The sequence below is a fragment of the Lissotriton vulgaris genome, chromosome 10 (genome assembly GCF_964263255.1).
Source record: "Lissotriton vulgaris chromosome 10, aLisVul1.2, whole genome shotgun sequence".
Taxonomy (NCBI): Eukaryota; Metazoa; Chordata; class Amphibia; order Caudata; family Salamandridae; genus Lissotriton; species Lissotriton vulgaris.
This window is the reverse complement of record NC_141698.1, coordinates 603,888,328-603,911,299: the sequence shown is the minus strand read 5'-3', so window position 1 is coordinate 603,911,299 and position 22,972 is coordinate 603,888,328. Positions and strand designations below refer to the sequence as shown.

At 47.2% G+C, this 22,972-nt stretch overlaps 1 protein-coding gene across 1 annotated transcript in view; it reads left to right on the top strand.

Moving 5' to 3' along the window:
- The window catches only part of BMERB1 (bMERB domain containing 1), an 821,757-nt gene that overhangs the window by 625,706 nt on the left and 173,079 nt on the right, over positions 1-22,972 (top strand). Inside the window, exon 3 of the mRNA XM_086941442.1 lies at positions 11,035-11,108. Coding sequence (XP_086797568.1) covers positions 11,035-11,108 — 74 coding nt within the window. The remainder of the gene's footprint in view (positions 1-11,034; positions 11,109-22,972) is intronic.

Sequence of the window (22,972 nt, the reverse complement as noted above, 5' to 3'; positions counted from 1 at the left end):
CCTCCTCATGAGCATAACCCTTCTGCATGACCCTGTCCTTGGGAGTCACACCAGCGCCTGACCAGCACCTCCTCTCTTCCTATGAATGCCCCTCTGTTGATAAACCTTCCCTCAGCTCGATTGTCCACGCGGCATGAATACCACTCCTTTGATGACCCCTTCCTCTGTGTCCAGCTGTCCACACAGGTCCGAGGCCATCGCCTAAGCCGGAAGATATCATTCACTACCCCTTATTGTATGAGGTCGCTCTCCTTCAAAGGACCCTCTATTGATCCAGGCCTCCCCACCCCCTGTGATATGATCAGGCGCACACATCCTAAGACTCGACGGAACACTCAGCTGCGTGATGACCCCCTCCTCTTATCAGCAGGTTGAGGACCTCTATTGTGGGGATAAATGGGGATGGGATTGACACGAGAATTACAGGGATGTCTTTTCCTTTATGTCACAATGTTCTGATTGTAATAAAGAAAGGTCACATGCCATAAACCAGTGTATAAGAGGCCAGGCCTCCGAGAGGCTGTTAGAGCACCTCGAGACGATACCTTGTTGTCTGATCTGATGTGTTCTGCTCCGTCGGAATAAAACTTCTGTTTCCTGCCTTCTGGTCTCCGGCGCCTGCCTCATTGCTTGGTAAATTTGAATGGTACAAGGGCGGTTAGCGCCGGGCAATTCTCGGGAAAGGTCCTAGCCCTACCTTTTTCCACAAAGGCCCCCACCTCATGAGATCCGTCACACCACACGCGTTTCTACTATCTGATAACGATCCTGTATTGTGATTGGGGAGGGGATTCTCACTGTAAGGGTGTGTGGGACAGAGCCTGAAGCGGAAGATTCCAGGGATGCCTTTTTGTACTTCAAAGTCTTCACAATTATGTGTCACATTAAAAATATATAGCACTCCAACAAAGTAGTAGGATTATAACACTTTAATAACTTATAAGTATATACAACGCTCCAACAAAGTAAACACGTTAAAAAAAAACTTTTTAAACAACTATTTACATGACATTGCTTTAAGCAGGATAGACAAAGAAATGACACAGTGATGTAAAAGTTTCTGAAAGAAATGCCAAGAACGTCCCATGTGAAAGTGAATTTTATCTGGCAATTTTTTTCTTTTCCTTCTCATGAAAAGAAAGTTAAAGCCAGGTTCGTTACCTGCCTCATCTGCAAAAAAAAAACTCTCGAGAGGGACCGAAAAAAAATATAGCTATGGTAATTATACCATGCATCGGCACATGGAGAGGTGGCACCCTCTTAAATATTCTAAAGCACAACTTCGAGATTTGGTGGATAACCCCCGACCGGCAAAAACATCCACCAATGACTTAGCAATAAGTGAGTCAGAGGCAAGGGAAACGGTCCCAAATCTGCAAAAGAACTTTGGGCAGATGAGATTGACTTGTGTAGCTTGTGGAAAATTAATTTCATGCGGAGAGATGAGTATTACTTTAATAAATAGATCATATGAAAATCATCAATGTCCAAAACGTCCTAGAAAGTAATTTTTGTCATTTTTGAGGAAGAGAGATAACCTACAGTGGTACGGGGTCGTTTTCGTTCGTACTAGGGGGGCCAGGTGACATTCCTTCGGGGTGGCTTAGGGGCATTTAAAACAACTTTCCTGATACAGGTAGCATATAAAGTAGAGGTTAAATACCAGGATCTTTATCGATTGCTTTATGCTGTACAAAAATGAAAAACACATACAACAAACCTGGACCATTCATATTTTCAATTTTTCTGCGTACTATACTTTTTAACCCTTAACTAATTGAGCTGCTTCATTTCACCTGCTTTTTAAAAAAAAAAAAAAAAAAAATCGGAAACAGTGGCCATTTATTCGAAACTTACCAATCTACGCGTTACAACTACGTTTGCTTTTTCAAAAACCTTTAATAAAAATGTTGGTGCCCAAATACGGGCCTACAACCCCGTGGGCCCGCCACGGAGCAGGCTGGAACTGTAAATGGGGGGGGTATTTATTTGTGGAAAACATAACAGAGAGTCAGTGGTCGTTGATTTCATAGTAAAAAGTGCGACAAGTGCAACAAAATCATATCGATAACTCATTGTGAGCAAGTACCAAAAGTGTCGACAATTCGAACCTTCAATAATAAATACAGTAATCAATGATGCATTAGAACTTAATATCAATTCATTGTTCGAACGTGTAATCAGTACCCGTCCCATGTCAATTCATTGTTCGAACGTATAATCAATACCCATCACCGGATCAATTCATTGTCCGAACATATAATCAGTCTTATCCCATATCAATTCATGTGCTAAAAACTGCATACATATCTCATGATATCAAGGCTGAGCAATCGGGGCACAACAAGGAGTTGAGAGTTTCATTTGTACCGGCGCCATTTTGGATGAGGTCAGGAAGGTCCAAGTATAGTCAAAATGTCTCCACCAACTCGTGGTTGGACCGGGACCTCTTTCGGCAGTCCAAAAGTTTTCGTTGAAGGGTAGCAGAGGGGACTGGCGACATGAACTATCAGTCAAAGTGGGATGGGAGTCAATAATCTCTCCTACCGGGTCATACTGGTGTCCCACCGGAACTGATCAAGTTGGTAGTCTTGCAGGATTTTGGTCATTTCAAGACTGAGGCCGGCGCCGGCATGAGCGCGCCTACGTCCCGCGGCTACGTCGTGGTCGTTCCGTGGGTGATCATGGCAGTCATTCCCCATCGGGGGTCGGGGCCCCCGTGGCTCTTATAGAATCTTCAAAGTTGAGGAGAACGTTTCTGGATGCAGGAAACTAGAAGCGTCGTTGCACCGCAACAGTGGACGAGACCCCCGCCGGGTGAGCGGAGCATCATTGCCTCGCAATAGTGGACGAGACCTTTTGTTGGGTGAGTGGAGCGTTGGGGGTGCAGCTGAGGGGCCCCCACCTGGGGGGGGGTGGGAGAGGCTCGTTCGCGCCGCCTCTCCCTCCCAGCGCACCCTACGCCGACACCTGGCGTTGATATCCGTGATGTCCGGACCAGGCGATAAGAGGGGGGGGGGGGAGTCGGTGGCATGTGCAAGACATCCCCCCCAGTGTTGTCGTAGCCATTATTGAAGAAAGAAGAAGATCCCGTCGGCCTCGGCTCCTCTTCTGGTGCACCTTACGCGAGGACCCTTTTGTTGGGTGAGTGGAGCGTTGGGGGTGCAGCTGAGGGGCCCCCACCTGGGGGGGTGGGAGAGGCTCGTTCGCGCCGCCTCTCCCTCCCAGCGCACCCCACGCCGACATCTGGCGTTGATATCCGTGATGTCCGGACCAGGCGATAAGAGGGGGGGGGGTCGGAGGCAGAGGCAAGACATCCCCCCCCGCCGTGGCCTGCAAGGCGGCAGAAGAAGGGAATCGGGAGACCAGTATATTTCGGGCCATCCACCCCACGGCTGATGGCGGTTAGCTGGGCCCCGCCCTGCACGTGTCGAGGCCTCATCTTCCGGATGGGCGTAACCGTGGCCGTGTTGCACTTCGGGAGTTTCCGGAATGGGGGTAGGTATCTGCTGATTTGTACAATACACAAGAGAGTAGATCAAGTCTGAAGGTGGTGTGTGTATGGACATGCGACTGTGAAGCAATAGGATGTGGTTGCAGATGGCACAAAGAACTGATAAGTCACAGAGGTTTGAATAAATCCCATCAGACCACCCAGTTGGTGGAATATCATCATATGGGAGTTGATGATTATTCAAAACCTCTCATGGGTATGCTCCAAAGCCTAAGGAGTGTTTCAGGTGCTGACTTTTTCATGGTGAAGCTTCGTTCATTGTTTGAGGCTCGATCGGCGTCGGTCAGCTGCAGAGCAAGTAATGAAGCGGTGAGGGGGGCTGTGGTTCGGAGGTAGCTTCAAGGCTCTGCAGGGACAGGGCAGGCCTCAGTGCAGATGGAACAGGCACAGATCGACTTCCGGGGCACTCCTGGCAGCGTGAGAGCTGGTTGCTTCTCCCCATCCAATCCCCCGGGTCCGGCCACGAGGGAATCCTCTTATGTAATATTCGTTTTATGTCTTCCACTTGTCCTAGTTGCATATTTATGGTTTATGATTTTACGGTTCTTCACGCTGGGCTTTTATTTATAATGTTCTGTCTATTACTGGCAGTTCCCTCTTGTTGGGGCTTTGGTGGACACCGTTTGAAATCATGTAAATGTTTAATACTCGTTTCCTGGCTCTTCTTAGATTTGTATTAATGTTTCCCAGAAGGATCCTCCTAACTGCCGGTTATTATAGTCTTCTGATAAGCAGTTCTACGGAATATAACTCATCATTCTCCAAATAGAAAGGGATAGGTGGAATCTTCCCTTATAGTTGTGTAGCCGGGGTAGTTAATCTTTGGATTCGCTTGTCCTTCTTGGGTTGCTCTTTAGAAAAACGAGCGCCGACTCCTGCAACGGTCTTTATTCTTCCCTCGAAACAAGTGAAAAAGGCTAGCTGATTTGTATCTATTTCATGTTACCGTTAATGGGCGTGGCGGGCGGTGGGACAGACATGCTTGGAGCAGTGGGGGGGTGGCTGAGCCTAGCTACCTCGTGGCTGCTTGGCTTCTTTCACCACTTCCATGTTTCTTATTTCTAGCGAAGTCAAAAACTCATCAGTGGCCTACTGATTTTGTTCGATTTCTTTCCCTTCCTTTTCAAGTGTGTTTCATGCTAAAGTTTCTGTTTTACAGGATACAGTGATTACTTCGTATTTTACATATGTCTTCTTTATTAGGGGTACTCTCCGGTTGAGCCAGATGATGTACCTCTAATAAATGGTCTGGGTGGAACTAGTTTCTCAATCAGTGGGGAGTAGATGTGCATTCCAGATTACAACGGGGAACAAAGGTCCGCATTACCCACCCTTCACTACTTGCAAAGACTAGACAGAATATTTCTATTCCACATTAAATGTTTCATTTGTGTAATCGTTTCAGGTCAAACGGATTGTGGGAGAATGTTCAGAATGGAAGAGTCACCAAAAGGCAAAAAGTTCCGCTTGACCCCGGGAGCCGGCCGCCTATGTCGGGGGCGATCTCAGGCCACACCAGGGCAACAAGACTTGGGGAGGGGGTCGGAGCCAAGCGCCTTCTCCGAGTCCGCGCCATCACACCGCCCCTCGGGGGCCTCCGTCAAGCGGTTTAGGGAGGTACCGTATCACATTGTTTTCAAATGCAGTCAGGTCCACAAACGGCCCCCACTTACTTTGAGAATAGTGAAGCTGCAGCAGGTGCAAATAAGCTTTAGACAGTGTTACAAGCGCTGCTCAGAACTCTGAACTATGGCACCCAACATCCAGGACTTATGCCATTTGTGCAAGGCAGTGACATCGAAGCAACTCAGGGACCAAAACCATGAACGTACACTCATGTATGAAAATCTTACTATTGATGCTTGACTGAGGCCAAGGAGATCAGAGTGCATGAGTCTCATGCTCGATCGATTGAGCTAGCCGGATCGGGCAACTAAAAGTATAAAATAGTTATGTAAATAGTTATTTAATAAAATGTTTTACCCTGTTACTTTGCTGGTGTGTTGTATATATTTATAATATTTGCATAGGGTTTGTCGTTATTTTGGGTGGGGTGGGTGGCGGAGCCGAGCTGTCTTGCAGCCATCATCGTGTGGAGCTCAGTTCATCTCACTAGTTTCGTATTTCTCATGAGGGGTTGTTCTTAATGTTTCTATTTTAGCGAGGTCAAAAAAAGATCCCATTAGTGGCCTACTGATTTTGCTCGATTCCTTTTGTTTTTTTAAACGATTTTTCACTATCTGCAAAGACTAAACAGAGTATTGCGACTCTGTGCTTGTTTGTAAATAGAGAATGAACCAAAGAGAACCAATTCTAAAACAGTAAATGCTTGGATAACAATCAATCAAATGGAGAGAGAAGCAGGGACGACGGATTACAACAGGGGCAAAGGCCTGCGTTAACTACCCTTCACTATCTGCAAAGAGAGAGTACTCCTAAGAGAAAAGAGGGGGGGAGGGGGGGCAGCGTTCAAAGCACATCAGCGTGCATAAACACGAAAATGTTTTTACCTATCACGTACTTGACATTTGACAGCTTTTGATATTTGCTATTAAAAAACCATTGAAATTCACTGAAAAAACCATAGGTTATAGACCATATATAGTTAGGAATTAGCATTTACAAAACCTAGAAAATTCACTGAAAAAACCATAGGTTATAGACCATATATAGTTAGGAATTAGCATTTACAAAACCTTAATTTACTCGCACAAAACCATAGAAATTTGCATATATAGTTAGTTGCAATAACTATATATCGCGCACCCGCAATCCACTGCTGATGATGTCACATATTACATCATTCATGACATGGTCAGTGACATCACTGATGACATCTCGAATGATATCACTGATGACATCACTGATGACATCTCATTTGACATTACTGATCACATCACTGATGATATCATTTATGTGATAATACAATGAACCTCTTCCGACTCTAATATAACCTTAGATACAATCAGTGTAAACAGACACTCACAGACTGTCACTCATCCATGGAGTTACTCACACACCTAGTCAGTCATGCAAAGAATCAATCACACCTCAATTTCCTCAACCATACAGTTATACACACCTTACTTATTCAAACATATACTAACACATATTTACTCTCTTATACAATCCCTGATACAAGTTCACAATGATCCATACAGCCACTCACACATTCACTGGCTCTTATGCACAGTTATTTACATATGTCAACTCTCACATGTACTGTGTTTTACATATGTACTTACTTTGACATGTAGCACTGAGATATCCATTCACTCACCAATACACTCATGCACACAGTCAACCGCCCATACAGCTGTTTCCACATGCACTTTTGAACCCATACATCTAGTGAAACAACTGCTCACACATCTATGCACAGAGTCATACACCTCCCAGCCACCCACACACATACTCAGTCTCCCATACAAATACTTGGCAACCAATCAATAACCCATATAGTTACTCATATAGCTACTGATTAACACATGCAGCAGTTTACAGAACAACAGACATAATGATGCACAAATTAAGACAGTTTAGTCACTAACCCATGCACTCAGTGAGACACATTTAATCACTCTCTCATACAGTCAGTCATGCACCTACTAAATTCTTCATTCAGACACTTATACATCCACTCATTCTTCAATATGTAAGACATATTTTAACTTTACAGAAACATACAGTCATTGGATAATGTCATCAGTGATGTCATCAGTGATGTCACTGACCATGTCATGAATGATGTAATATGTGACATCATCAGCAGTGGATTGCGGGTGCGCGATATATAGTTATTGCAACTAACTATATATGCGAATTTCTATGGTTTTGTGCGAGTAAATTAAGGTTTTGTAAATGCTAATTCCTAACTATATATGGTCTATAACCTATGGTTTTTTCAGTGAATATATATATATCCTTAATAATGCATATGTATATAAATATATATGTTTTTTAATTTATTTTTTGAAGAAATATATTTTTATATATATATATATATATATATATATATATATATATATATATATATATATATATAATATTTTTTTAAATCACTCTTTTCACCCTAAAAACGAATTCCACCCTGATCCCTTTAAATACCCCAGCACCCCAAAATCCTAACCCACCCTTACTCCTACCCCACCACCCTTCAACACTAACCCTTCCTGACCCTAGAAATACCCCTGTACCCCAAAACCAAAACCTAGCCCTGAACCCTAAAAATACCCCTGTACCCCAAAAGCCAAACCTATCCCTGAACCCTAAAAATACCCCTGTACCCCAAACCTATCCCTGAACCCTAAAAATAACCCTGTACCCCAAAACCCAAACCTATCCCTGAACCCTAAAAATACCCCTGTACCCCAAAACCCAAACCTATCCTTGAACCCTAAAAAAAACCCTGTACCCCAAAACCCAAACCTAGCCCTGAACCCTAAAAAAAACCCTGTACCCCAAACCCAAACCTATCCCTGAACCCTAAAAATACCCCTGTACCCCAAAACCATATACTTACCTTACACTTAAATATTAAAAACGTATGCTTTTACCATTCATGCTTTTACAACGAATTTCGTTGTAAAAGCATGCATGGTAAAAGCATATAAGATGTAATGGCATGCGTTGTAATATTTTGCGGAGTAATGGTACTTTCGTTGTAATGGTATGCGGAGTGAAGGTATGCGGAATGAAAGTTGCGTTGTGAAGGTGTTTTACCTGAAAAAGCAGTTCAGTCAAACCCATGGAGAACCATGGGCTGACTTCAGCCCCCTTTCACAGCTCTTGCTGTGAATGTTCAGTAGCTAACAGCTGTGTCCCTGCATATGGCTGTTAGCTGTTGAACAAAGCCTTGGGGATTTCGCCCTCCCCTCGAGATCTGGAAGGTCTTGGGGGCATATTATCTAGCCTGGGCGATAAAATTATCGCCGCTTTATCGGCAGGAAACTGACGATAAAGTGGCGATAATGATCTTGATAATATGCTCTATGGAATTCCAATTGAAGCTCATGTTAGATGTCCTTCACATTTAACATGAGCTTCGATTGGAATTCCATAGAGCATATTATCAAGCCCATTATCCCCACTTTATTGGCAGTTTCCTGCCGATAAAGCGGCGATAATTTTATCGCCCAGGCTTGATAATATGCCCCTTGGTTTTTATAATTAGGACATTCCGCCCTCTAGGGGTGGAGTGTTCTAATACCCTTAGAGCCCGCCATAGCAGTCTATACTGGCCATTAAAGGCCCACGCCCTTGTATAAAGGGAGGCGGTCATTTTTTGTTCACAGGGCATAGATTTGGCAATTAAATTGGTAGATTTGTCCCATTAAACAATAGATAACACTGCTTACATTATTTGAAATGGACAAGCTCACTGCACTGCCTTATACCTCAAACTCTTCCCAACTTGGACTGAACACTGGGTCATGTGACATGGGCCCCACCAATGATTTTGCTAACCTGGCCCATTGAATTCAGCAACAGTTCACTTCACTCAAGAGCTTGGAGTCACATTTCTACACCACCCCAGGTAAGGGTGACCAAAAGTCACAGATTTGCTGACACAGACCTGGGTTTTCATCAGATGTTCTGGAAAATATCAGTAAGTGTAACATATGTTACGGTTGTCAAAGAAGGCCGGCTAGACACAGATGGAGGCAAGAGTTTGTGTGCACCAGTGCAGGATTAGTGAGCTGTACTCATCAAAAAGCAATTACTTTGCTAACAAAGATGATACTGTGCATAAACGTTGCATATAATTTCCCCTTTTTGCATTAAAGACAGAATTCAATCATCCTATTGCGGTAAAACTGTAGTCGTATTTCTATGTTCCTGGTGAAACCCAGGTTTTTTAATTCAAAATGTAGTTCACCTAACCAGGGATTCGCCCCATACATACAGGCACTTTCGCCCAGGTCCTGTGTGGCTGCTGTCTAGGGTCGCTTGCTGCATGCCAGCGGGTGGGGGGGTGTAGGAGGTCTGCCTGTGGGCAAGGGGTGGTTTAGGATGTCTGCCTGTGGGCAAGAGGTCGGGGGATGTAGGAAGTCTGCCTGTGGGCAAGGGGTGGGGGGTGCAGGAAGTCTACCTGTGGGCAAGGGGTGGGGGGATGTAGGATGTCTGTCTGTGAGCAAGGGGTGGGGGCATGTAGGAAGTCTGCCGGTGGGCAAGGGGTGGGGGGGTGTAGGAAGTCTGCCCGTGGGTAAGGGGTGGGGGGCTGTAGGAAGTCTGCCTGTGGGCAGGAAGTGGGTGGAGGGGATGTAGGAAGTCAGCCTGTGGGCAAGGGGTGGGGGGATGTAGGAAGCCTGCCTGTGGGCAAGGGGTGGAGGGATGTAGGAAGTCTACCTGTGGGCAAGGGGTGGGGGGATGTAGGAAGCCTGCCTGTGGGCAAGGGGTGGAGGGGTGTAGGAAGACTGCCTGTGGGTAGGAAGTGGGTGGAGGGGACGTAGGAAGTCTGCCTGTGGGCAAGGGGTGGGGGGTGTAGGAAGCCTGCCTGTGGGCAAGGGGTGGAGGGATGTAGGAAGACTGCCTGTGGGTAGGAAGTGGGTGGAGGGGATGTAGGAAGTCTGCCTGTGGGCAAGGGGTGGGTGGGGGGTGGTGTAGGATGTCTGCCTGTGGGCAGGGGGTAGGGGGATGTAGGAAGCCTGCCTGTGGGCAAGGGGTGGGGGGATGTAGGAAGTCTGCCTGTGGGCAGGAAGGGGGTGGAGGTGATGTAGGAAGTCTGCCTGTGGGCAAGGGGTGGGGGGATGTAGGAAGCCTGCCTGTGGGCAAGGGGTAGGTGGGGGGTGGTGTAGGATGTCTGCCTGTGGGCAAGGGGTGGAGGGGAGATGCAGGAAGTCTGCCTGTGGGCAGGGGGTAGGGGGGTGTAGGAAGCCTGCCTTGAGCAACCGCCAAAGCAGCAGCATGTGTCTATAATTCCAGTTGCACTCATTAAAGATTCCTAAAAAAAACTTGTCTGAAAATGTTATGATTTTTTGAAAATAAGCAGCCAAGACAGGAGGGCTGTGAGAGGGCCTCTGCCACTGTGGGCACATTGTTGCGGTATGCGCTGTGCAGCGGATTGGCTGCTGTGAACAGCAGGGTCCTTTGAACTCTGCACAGCTCCTCCGCTCGCGCGCCACATGATCTCGTGAGATCTATGCTCTGTAAAAGAGTGCGGCCATTGTATCAAGAAAATGCTATTTAAAATACAGGGATAACAATTTCTTTCTACCTTAATTCAAGAAGCGCATGTAAGATCCCCCGCACGCATGGACTTTTCAATCGCTTTGTGTGTGTGGTGAAGTTTCAGTGCGTTTTACTGCAAAGAGCCTTTGTCGCTGCGTGGTGTATTGATCTGCGTGGGTGACTGCTGCTGGCCCGCTGTTTAATCTGGAAATCGTTTGGTCATTAACAAGCTCCCCGGATCACGCAGCAGGGCCAGTCTCTCGTGTAGCAGGTTGTTTTATCTGTTTTGTGTTGTGACTCAGGGCAGTAACAAGGCAGCATGTCTTGACCTTCTGACCTTCTCTTCCCAGGATTGATGACATCCAGCTGTGCAAAGACATCATGGACCTGAAGCAAGAGCTGCAGAACTTGGTTGCTATTCCAGGTAATGCATGTTTTCCATCCTTTCCTCCTGAGGCCAGTGTTTTATTGTGCTTTACCTAAAGTATTTGCAAAACCCAATCTGGTAGATATTAAAATATGAACCTTGTGGCAATTATTGAGAATCTCACCAGAGATGTTGTTTATATGCGTGGTGAAGGCGGATAGCGGTCTAGTGTTTAGGATGGGTGGGGAGCAGAAGAGGAAGCGTCAGAACAAGAAGCTCTGGACGCGGACAGGTAAGTGGAGGGGTAGTTTTTAGGAGTGAGGGTTGCTTTTAATTGGGGGCATGGTTTTGGGCCTCATGACAGTGGAAGGGGTTGGGGTAGTTTGATGGACAGCGCAGTGGTAAGTTTTAGGGCTCAGGGCCAAGGGACTGGGGTGAGGGTAGTTTATTGTTGGGCAGTGTTTTTTAGGCCTCAGGGTGGGGAGAGGGGATAAGGCAGTCTTATGGTCAGGACAGATTTTAGGCCTTATGGCGGAGGGGGGCGAGATAGGGGGATAGATTTTTAGGGCTTAGAGCTGGGAGGGGGGGTCGAAGTAGTGGAGATCTTAATCACGCATACCCCCTTACCACTCATGCCTTTACAGTGAAATTGCGTAGTAAAGGTTTGCGTGGTAAAGGAATGTGTCATTGAGACGCAATCATGGTTCGGGCTGCCTGGTAGAGACACGCGTGGCTTAGCCATGCATGCTTCTGTCATAAAACCTTTTTAAACAAGTTTGTATGTTTTTATGCTTTTAATCAAAATGCAGTATGATAAGAAGAAATTGTTCTTCATTAATAATTATGGCTTCAGGGTTGTCAGTTAAAGGAGGACACCCTGAGAAGTATTCAAAACCCAAATTGACCTGGGCATAGTTTATTTAACTTTTTTATTTAATGCGATTTTATACAGCGCAGACTTTACTCAAAGGTGTCAGAGCACTTCACAAAAGAACCAGTTACATTGCATAAGGACATCTGAGTACATAAGTTACATAAAAAAATTACAAACAGAAAAACTCAAAATTCACATAAGAATGGTAGTAAGTACATAGGTCTACTACAGATACTAGTGGTTAGAGTTACATATATACATGTTACAAATTCACTCAAGATCACATTATAAAAAGCGATTAGGGTTGGACAGTTATATATTACATATTTACAGAGCATGACATTTTTGCCATCGTTCAGTCAGGCGTTCAGGTGGTGTTGCACTTACGGGCAGTGGTCTTGGGTCTGTAGGGATTCCCGAGATGGAGGTGGAGATTGCCGTAGGGGTAGAAGGCTGGGGTGGTGGTGGGCGGAAGCAGCATGCTGGATTCCCGGGCTGATCTTGCGGTCATGCTGGGCTCCATCTTGTGGAAGGAGGATTACGCTCAGCGTCTCGGAAGCGCAGGTCTCTTCTCACGTTAGGCACCCACTTTCTCAAAGACTCCTGGACAAGATAATGTCATTCTTCTGTGACCTTGCACCCGGTCTCCCTTCCTCCTAAGATGTTTGAAGGGTATCTCTCCCGCTTCCACTGATTGATTAACTATACAGTGACGCTTTGTGGACTTCAGTGCCCTCCTTGGCTGTTACATTTTCTCTGTAATTGTCAGCTAATGATACTCTTAAGTTCTCTATGAAATTTTATAGAATTGGAATGTTTGATGTTGAATGTAACAAGGTTTTTTTGTGCCAATTGTAACTGCTGCTGTTCTACTTTAAATACGTTTTTGATTAAGCAGTTGTTGACAAAACGAGGAGTCCTTTCTTGAGGAAAACTTCAGGGTTTGTTGGAGTCTGCAAAATGTATTTCTTGAAAGCTGTGATCACAAAAATCGAGCCGTGGTTTTTCCCAGGAGTATTCAAAGGAGAGGTCATCACCGAGGACAAGCCTCGCGCACGTTGGAGACATTACCAGATGCTTCGAGAACTGGGTCAGGTGATGCAAGGTTAGTTACTCCAGGCGGCAGGTATAGGAATGGGACCATGGGAAACAGTGACATTGGGAGCAGGTGTCCTACAGGCGTATTAAACACAAAGCTCGGAGTCTCATCATTGTAGACACAGACACATAGCACGTTTTAGAAAATTCATGGCCCAAGTGCCAAATACAAGCCAAAACGTGTTGCGAGGTAAGGTATTCTGGTTACTGAATTTAAACTTCCTAATAAAAAATGCCTCTTGCATGGTACAAGATTAGGCTTGAACACAACTAAATGCTCCGTTGTCCTAAGGCGAGCTCAGGGAGGACAGAAACCTCATGCAGAGCAGAATGGCAAAAGCTCTATTGATCTCGATTTTCAGTATGAATACAGACTGTGAAAGCGGGGCCTCACGATCCTTCTGACCGCTTTTCATCGCTGACAACGAGCTGCAGACCCCGAAAGGATAGCTGGATGTCAGGATTGTCCGCCGGTAGACGCTCAGTAGGTCTAACCACTATGTTCATGGACAATATAGAACCCCCAGTGAGAGCAGAGAACAATAAACATCGGGCTGTGTTTTTAACCAGTTCTCTGTTAGATCTGGCACGTCGATGGTATTTTGAAAGGTTTAACAATAGCTTTACAGGCGTTGTTGTCTACTGTTTTCGTGAAAATGGTGGCATTAGGTCTACTGGAAGAACAGCCTTGAAGTCTGCCTCTGACTGTGTTGGATCCCGTTGCAAGCAGTGTTGAAACTGATCACAAACTTAGGGTGTTGTGTGCTTACCATGTTACTGTCCCGGACTCTCTATAGGTAGCACACAACAATTAATTTACTCTATTTACTTTCTGCAATCGATACTCCATGAAGGATATGGGCCATATTCTGACTTTAGCGGTCTCTGATCTGGACCGCAATGCCCGCCGCCCCGTTTCAAGACTGCCAAATAGACCGTCTGCTAGAGTACGACTTTTAAAGTCTCTGGTGGGCAGTTCTTTGGGGGTCCCATGGTGGTGCCTTTCAAATAGACACCAAAATGGGAGCATCAAAGGCTGTTCCTGCAGGGCATGGATTGCCATGCAGGAACTGGGGTGCATGCATACAGGAGAACGCAACATGTACCCCCCTGCATGCACTCCATGGCGCATGGCTCGGTAGGGCCCCATTTGTGTCCTCACTGCCACACCTTTTTATGGCATGTTCACCGCCATGAAAACTGTGGCAGGGAGGATACTAGTAATATGCTTGAGGGTGCTGCAGTGACACCGCCAGCATATTACCAGCCTCACATCGCTGCAAGACTGCCAGGGATCGCAGATCCCTGGTGGCAGCAGTGGTTCTGTGGCGGTCCAACCTCCATAGGCAGAAAATGGCAGGTGGACCGCCACCACGACTACGGAAGTCCAATAAACCACTGCAGTCATAATAAGGCCCTAATACAACTGTGGCTAATTTTTCATTTTTAAATATACAGTAGGTGTAGAACAAAGATGGCTACTTTATTTCAATAAGGTATTTAGCAACTTCTTTGACGGTCTTGTTATTTGGCACATTGTTTTTATAAGACCGCATTTCATCTTGGCGGGTTGCCCATGGATAGCGATGGATATTCATTAGGAAAATGTCATACTTTAATAATCATTCCAGAAAAAACTGTTCTGCAGTGGGTTGGATGGCGGTAAACCTTTGACACATACTTGGAACACATAGGTGTCAAAAAGGAAGGTAGCTATGCTTATGTATAGTGTGGAGGGGAAATAGAATGTTGAAACATTTGACTCTGCCAGCATGTAATAATGTTATGGTTGATGGGATGACACGAGGCAGGAAGGTAAAGGTGAAGGTGAATTTGTGGTAGCATTAAAATTACTGGAATAAAAGTTAGGTCTGAAGAACACACTGTGGTAGAAAGAAAGTGTTTCATGTGCAGGGGTTGAATGACTGAGAAACCATGCAACCTATGCAGAAGCATTATGCACTCTGGCCTCAGTTTACAAGTTAAAAGACTTGCATGAAGAGATCCTTAGGAATCAATTAGTTAATATTTAATAAATATGAAGATACAAGAAAAATATTCACGGAGCCAACATTAGAAAGGGCTTTGAATATTGCTTAGTGTTACAATGATAAAAGGGTCCAGAGGTGGTAGTTTCAAGTAAGTATTTATTGTAATATAAGTTTACAGAGGTAAGATGTTGAAGCCAGGATGTAAAGTAAGGCAGGAAGTATCTCTGTAAATACGCCTGTTGGACCCGGCCTCATGGCGTGGTCCTCTCTGATCCCCGCAACCCAAGAACTACTGATGGACCTGACCCCAGTCCACTCAGAACTGTACATGACGCCTCTACCCCGGACATGAGCCGATCTCCAGACCGCGTGCCTGCACCCGTGCACGTTACCGTCAGACTCCATGTTTGGCCACTCCGGCCGGCCGGCCGCCTTCTTCCCTTTCGGCAGCCCGTGGCCGCTCCAGGCTGCAGCCAGGCGTGCGCATCCGGCGCGCCCGGACCCGCCCGGGGGGTGAAAGACCCACCAAGTACCCGAAACCAAGACTTCAATCACACCTCCGGCCCCCTTCCGAGGAACTGGTTCCCCTCACACCTCTGAACTATCCCTGGGGGCTGGTTTCGATCACACCTTTGGCCTCCTAGCGAGCTGGCTCCAAACCTTGATGAGCGTCTGGGATCCCCTGGACGTACGGTCCAAAGCATCAAAGAACCAGCCGCCCAGACAATCGGCCGCCTGGCCCTCGGACCACCGGCCTCCTACCTCTGAGGGTCCGGATGTGAGAAGTTGGCCTGATATATAGTGCTCACTATTCTAGTGATCACTGTGTATCATACCAAACGACCCTTATTGATGATTGGTTGTAAGTCAACCTTATAGACCAGCTATCCTAGTAGCGTGGACAAAAGCAGTCTTTAGGCTAAACTCTAGAGGGCGTGTTAAGCCAGCTGTTTTACCATCACATATACCCCTTGAACACCAAGTGAAAGGACACCACACAAGTTGTTATGAAAATAAAGGATATTTATTTATAACAAGTCTACCCTGAACTCTTTGTGAGTCAGGGAGCTAAGCACAATACAAAACTCTTACGAAAATACTTCAAGTTGCACAATTTACACAAATGCCCGAGGGGCACGAAAAAACATATACACAAAAAGTGGAAGGCGAAATACTAGCAGGTAAGTAACAAGATCCAGAGGCTTCAGGATCGCTAGGACTACACTACTGAACCCTAAGGTTAGGAGCAGGAGGCCTAGGGAGATCGGGTGCAGAGTGTGCACTCTCACGCGGGATGCGGGACAAAGTCTATGGAGGCTAGTATTTCTAAAGTCACTGTTTTCGGACTAATCCGACTAGCTAGACTTAAAACGAAAAAGGATCTGGACACTTGGATAGTGAACCTGCGGTGGAGCACCGAAATGCTCGGGTTACCTACCCCAGGGGCTGCGGCTGCATAGGGTTCAAAAGACGTCGGGAATCCTCGTTGTAGTCTATGGAGCCTGAAAGAAGTAGTTGCTGGCAGGCGACCAGTGAAGATGTTCGGTGTGATCCAAGCCTGGATCGATGATGGAGACGACCTGAAAGCAGAGGGGACTCAGTTCTTAATCACTAGCCAGTGATTGTGTGGGCACCAGGATGGCACCGGATGAAGTCACCTCGACCAGGTGAGTGGGCGACGCTGGACTCTGCAGTCACACGGGCCAGGAGGCGTTGTCGGCGACCAGGCTGGAGGTGCGAGCTGTCCCACGCAGGTGTCTGCTGTCGGCGATGCTGGACCCAAGATGGGGCAACAAACCTTGGCAAAGGCAAACCCACGCGGTGGAGTCAAGATGGCGTCTGGAGTGGACCAGGAGGGACCGGGGTGCTCCTCTTTTGGAAGGGAGCAAGGGCCAGTCTGGAGCAACCAGACCAGCGGTGAAATCGTCGTGGTACGTTGTCAGGAGGGCCACTAGCCAACGGGCAAGTGACCGGACAACGCGGTGAGCAGCAAAGAGCAGAAGGGCCCCACGCAGATCTCGTGGATGCTGGGGGGCTGGACTTCGGTGCTGGAGCTGCTCAGGGTTAGGGTTTCTCAAACCCCAGTGCACTCACTCGAGGATCCCTCGGCGGTCGTGCTGGTTAAGCGTCGTGCAGTTTCAGAAGATGGCCGGTCCCTCAGGTCTCGTCACACCCACGAATCTCATCTGGGCTGATGATGCAGGTAGAGGTCGGAGATGCCAGGGAATCCGGGTCTCGTCGAGCTGGGCAGTCTTGATCCGGAGGATGGACGTGCAGCAAACCGCGATGCTTAGGTGGTGCCTGCGGGTGCAGGGTGGCTACTCCTTAGCCGCAAGGGAGAGTCTTCAAAGAAAGTCAAGAGTTCCTTTTGTGGAAAGTAGTTCAAGATTCAAGATTATCTAATTTGGGAAGGGGGCCCGCTCCTACCTTTATTCTAAGAAAAGGGGCTGGCACGCGACTAGGTCCTGCCCATGGGTGGGACCAGGAGGGGGGTGGTTACACCCCTCTCCCTTGTCCGGACTTTCCCCAGCTCAGGGGCTGGGGTGCCCCTGGAACTGGTTTTAGCCGGCATATGCACAGTGAGCACCGGGGTGCCACTTGCAGTCACCTTCCTCTCAGCCCTGCCTACCTGGGATACACAAAACCCTGTCTGGGATGGTGCTAGCATCGCCCCGGACAGGAAACCCTTTGTCCAAGCTCTCCTCGCTGGAAGGACTCCCAGCAGCAGGAGGTCAGACTTGTGTCTGTGGTGGCAGCATCCATTTTGTGATGCTGAGGCTCGAGTTAACTTTAACCGGGGTTCACAGTTACACACATGTCGTGTTCCTCTAGAAGGGTGGAATGCTAACCCCGTCGCCAGAATTGGCGAGGGGTTAGTATTCCAAATCGTATGACACCTTACTCGACATGTTTTGATAAAGCGATACCAAAGTTGGCAAATAACCGCGAGGATTATAATGCACTTAAGAGTATATGGTACGCGTTATCATGGAACAGCTATTAGGACTTGGTTCCGCAAGCTGCAAACGGACTCAGCTCATGCCAGAGCACCATCTCACATAATTCCAAGCACTCTGCCTTCAGGATTGTTAAGGCCTGCCATAGGAGTGACTGATAGGAATACATGTGTCCATTTTAGGGTTAGATATAGGTATACTATATCTAAAGCAAAGGGTGACTACACCACCCTGCCCCAGCTGTCGTGCAGCCAGTTGTGTCAGATTTAAGTGGCCAGCAGGGGTGGCATAATACATGCTGCAGCCCCTGGTAGGCCCTGGGTACACCTAGGCCCTGGATACCTACGGTATGCTGTACAGGGACTGATAAGGTGGCCCAGTACCAATTGGTAAATGCACCTAGGGTACATGTGAGTCAATTTAGAGAGAGAACAGTAAGGCTGTGGGTCTGATTAGCAGGCCCACAGCCAGGGAAAGTCGTAAACCAGTGAAGCAAAAAGCAAAAATCGGGGGTGACCATAGGATTGCAGACCCCACTCTCCTACATAACCCCCCCCCCAAAACTTAGGGACATTAAACTAACCTTGACCAGGTGAGTCTTCTTGTTCTAAGTGGAAGTACCGGGAGAGACCATCTGCATTACCATGGTCAGTCCCTGGGCGGTGCTCCACTGTAAAGTCCATCCCCTGTAGGGAAATGGACCACCTAAGAAGTTTGGGGTTTTCACCCTTCATCTGATTTAGCCATAAGAGGGGCTTATGGTCGGTCTGAATCTTGAAGTGAGTGCCAAACAAGTATGGCCTCAGCTTCTCCAGGGCCCAAACCACAGCAAAGGCCTCCCTCTCTATAGCTGACCAACGTTTCTCTCTAGGGGTCAGCCTTCTACTTATAAAAGCAATGGGCTGGTCATGACCATCAATATTCAGTTGAGAAAGAACAGCTCCCACACCCAACTCAGATGCATCTGTTTAGACAATGAATGGCTTGGAGTAGTCTGGACTCTTGAGAATAGGTGCAGTGCACATGGCCTGCTTTAGGTCATCGAATGCCTTCTGACAGCTAACTGTCCACTGAACTTTCTTTGGCATTTTATTACTTGTCAGGTCATTAAGTGGAGTCACAATGGTTCCATAATTTCTGACAAATTTTCTGTAGTAACCAGACAGGCCCAAGAAAGCTCTGACCTGTGTCTGGGTGGTTGGAGGAGCCCAGTCCTTTATGGCCTGTATCTTGCTCTCCAAAGGTTGAACTTGGCCTCCACCTACAAGGTGGCCCAAGTATACAACTTGACTCTGCCCTATCTGGCACTTGGTAGCCTTGATAGTGAGGCCTGCCTTTTGCAGAGCCTCTAAAACTTTCCTCAGGTGGATCAGGTGATCCTCCCAGGTGGAGCTAAAGACAGCAATATCATCTAGATATGCTGCACAGAAGTCATCCAGCCCAGAGAGAACTTGGTTCACCAACCTTTGAAAAGTGGCAGGTGCATTTTTCAAACCAAAGGGTATCACCACAAACTGGTAATGACCTCCTGGGGTAGAAAATGCTGTCTTTGCCTTGGCATCCTCAGCTAACCTGATTTGCCAATAGCCAGCTGTCAGGTCAAATGTGCTCAAGAACTTGGCAGAAGCCAATCTGTCAATGAGCTCATCTGCTCTAGGTATTGGATGGGCATCTGTCTTAGTGACAGCATTGAGACCCCTGTAGTCTACACAAAACCTCATCTCTCTCTTACCATCTTGGGTGTGAGGTTTAGGCACTAGAACTACAAGACTAGCCCAAGGGCTCTCTGAGGGTTCAATGACTCCCAATTCCAACATTTTCTGTACTTCTTGTTTGATACAGTCCATGACGTGGTCAGGTTGCCTGTAGATTTTACTCTTTATAGGCAGACTGTCACCAGTGTCCACCTCATGGGTGCACCAGTTTGTCTGACTGGGTGTCAGAAAGAACATTTGTCTAAAGGATTGAAGAACCTGTTTACAATCCTCTTGCTGATGCTCAGAGAGGCTGTCAGAAAAGACTACACCATCTACTGACCCATCATCAGGGTTCTGAGTGAGCAGGTCTGGGAGAGGGTCACTCTCTTCCTCCTGTCCCTCATCTGTAGCCATGAGCAAGCTCATGTCTTCCCTGTCGACAAATGCCTTGAGCCTGTTCACATGAAGTACTCTGTGAGGGCTCCTGGGAGTTCCAAGGTCCACCAGGTAGGTGACCTCTCCCTTTTGCTCAATAATGGTATGGGGTCCAGACCACTTGTCTTGGAGAGCTGCTGGGGCCACTGGCTCCAACACCCACACCTTCTGTCCTGGGTGATACACAGTCAGGACAGCCTTTTGGTCATGCCAAGCTTTTTGGAGTTCTTGGCTGGCCTCAAGGTTTTTAGATGCCTTTTCCATGTACTCTGCCATCCTGGAGCGGAGACCAAGTACATAGTCCACTATGTCTTGCTTAGGCTTTTTGAGAGGTCTCTCCCATCCTTCCTTCACAAGGCACAGGATGCCCAAACAGAAGTTCAAAAGGGCTGTAGCCAACCCCCTTCTGTGGGACCTCTCTGTAAGCAAACAAAAGGCAGGGTAAAAGGATGTCCCATCTTCGCCTAAGCTTTTCAGGTAACCCTTTTATCATCCCTTTGAGGGTCTTGTTGAAACTTTCAACAAGCCCATTGCATTGTGGATGATAGGGGGTGGTGAACTTGTAGTTGACACCACACTCCTTCCACATAGCAGTCAAGTATCCTGACATGAAGTTTGCACCTCTGTCAGAGACAACCTCCTTAGGAAACCCCACTCTAGTAAAAACTGAGAGTAGGGCCTTGGCCACAACAGGAGCGACAAAACTCTTTAGTGTCCTCAGACATATGAGGCCAGTGAAAGTGTGGGGCAAGCCTGTCCCAAGTCTTGTTCTGGCCTAAGTGACCTGCAAGGGGAATTTCATGGGCCAAGGTGAGAAGGAAACCTCTCAGAGACAAGGGGATGACCAGCCTCCTGGTAGCACCAGGCTTGGGGTCTCTTGCCTCAGAGTAAAGGAGTCCATCTTCCCAATACACTTTATGGGCACCTGTGGCATTCCCTGCAGCCTCAGTAGCAGCTTGCTGTCTGAGGGTCTCAAGAGATGAACAGTCTAATTGTGCCTTGCTCAAGTCTGCCCTGGAAGGTCCCCCTGTCCCAAGAAACTCAACCTGTTCAGGCTCAAGCTCTTCTAGGACAGTTCCTTCTGGGGTCTTTGGGTCAGTCTCCTGCGAGAGCTGATCCTCTCCTTGAGGCAAGGGGGAAGGCACTGCCTTAACCCTACTGTTCTTCTTCTTGGTTAGTGTCTGGTCCATTGTTCCAGGATCCAGCACTAGTTCAGCTGGGCATTTCTTGGCCTGTGACCTAGTCACAGCAAGGACATGTGCTGACAAACCTAACATCTCCACATGAGTCCTATACTCCACATCTGACCATGGGGAGGATTCAAAATCATGGCCCAAAAGACAGTCCACTGGGAGGTCTGAACTAACAACAACCCTTTTGAGGCCATTTACCCCTCCCCAGGAGAAATTAACAAGTGCCATACTATGGTTGGTAGTGACATTGCTAGCGTTGGTCACTAGGTAGTCTGAACCTAGTATGACCTGATCGGGGTCCACAAAGTTTGGTGTCACCATAGTGACACTGGCACAAGTGTCCCTGTAGGCCTGAGCCAATTTTCCATTGATTAAGGGTGTCTGTCTATACTTGCCCAGGGTACTGGGACTTATTGTAGGGGTCAAATCCATGTCCCCAGTACAAACAAGAACAGCCTGGGTAGGTACTCTGACTAGGTCAGAGCCTGCCTCAGATACCAATGTCAAACCCACTAAGGTCTTAGGGGGAACACTACCACTACTAACTGAACTAGGGGTTGCAGGTGCCATAGGGGCAGTAGTGGTAGGAGCTGGGCCTTTCTTGGTGCACTCACTAAACCAGTGAGTATTACTTTTACAGTACTGGCACCATGGTTTCTTCTGACCATTGTTCTTCTTCTTTTGGGAATTCTGGGACCCACCCTCCTTAGATTGTTGGGGCCCTGTGGAAGACTTCTGGTCATTTTGTTTACTCTCATTACCCTTCTGGTCTGCTTTCTTCTGGCCACCACCCTGGTTCTGGTTCTGCTGCTTGACCCTTGTCCTGACCCATCTGTCTGCCTTCTTTCCCAATTCTTGGGGAGAGGTCAGATCTGAGTCAATAAGGTGCTGATGCAACAACTGATTTTGACAATTACTTAAGATTTGTTCTCTCATAATTAGGTTATACAATCCTGTATAATCAGTAACTTTACTTCCCAGTAACCAGCCTTCAAAAGCCTTAGTGGCACAATTAACAAAGTCAGCCCAATCCTGAGACTGAATTTTCTAGGTGTCTCTGAACAGCAACCTGTACTGCTCAGTTGTTAGGCCAAACCCATCAATCAGTGTATTCCTCAGGACTTGGTAATTGTTAGCATCCTCAGCTCTAGTAGTGAGGAGCTTATCTCTACCTTTGCCTTCAAAGGAGAGCCACAAAATAGCTGCCCACTGACTCTGGGGGATGCACTGGACAGTGCAGACCCTCTCCAAAGCAGTCATCCATTTGTGGATGTCATCCCCTTGTTTAAAGGGGGGCACTATTTTACTCAGGTGTCTAGTATCAAAACTCCTGTCTTTATCTCTAGGGATAATGCTGCCACCAGTGGGGTCTGCCCCACTCAATTTCTGCTCTCTAGCAAAGGCAAGTCTTTCCTTGGCAAGGGCAAGTTCTTCCCTTTCAATCCTCAGATTGACTTCCCTCATCTTAGCTTCATGCTCTCTTCTCTGAGGGGATGTCATCCCTCTGTGAGAAGATGCCTGAGAGCCATTGGTATGAATAGATCTGTTAGAGCCTCTGGAATGAGACCTAACTCGTCTACTCCCAATGTTAAGCCTGCCTGAAAGTGGGCCTGGGGGTCCCCCAATTCCATTTTCATGTATGCTTAAGTTGGTCTTGGTGAGCCTTCTGACTACTA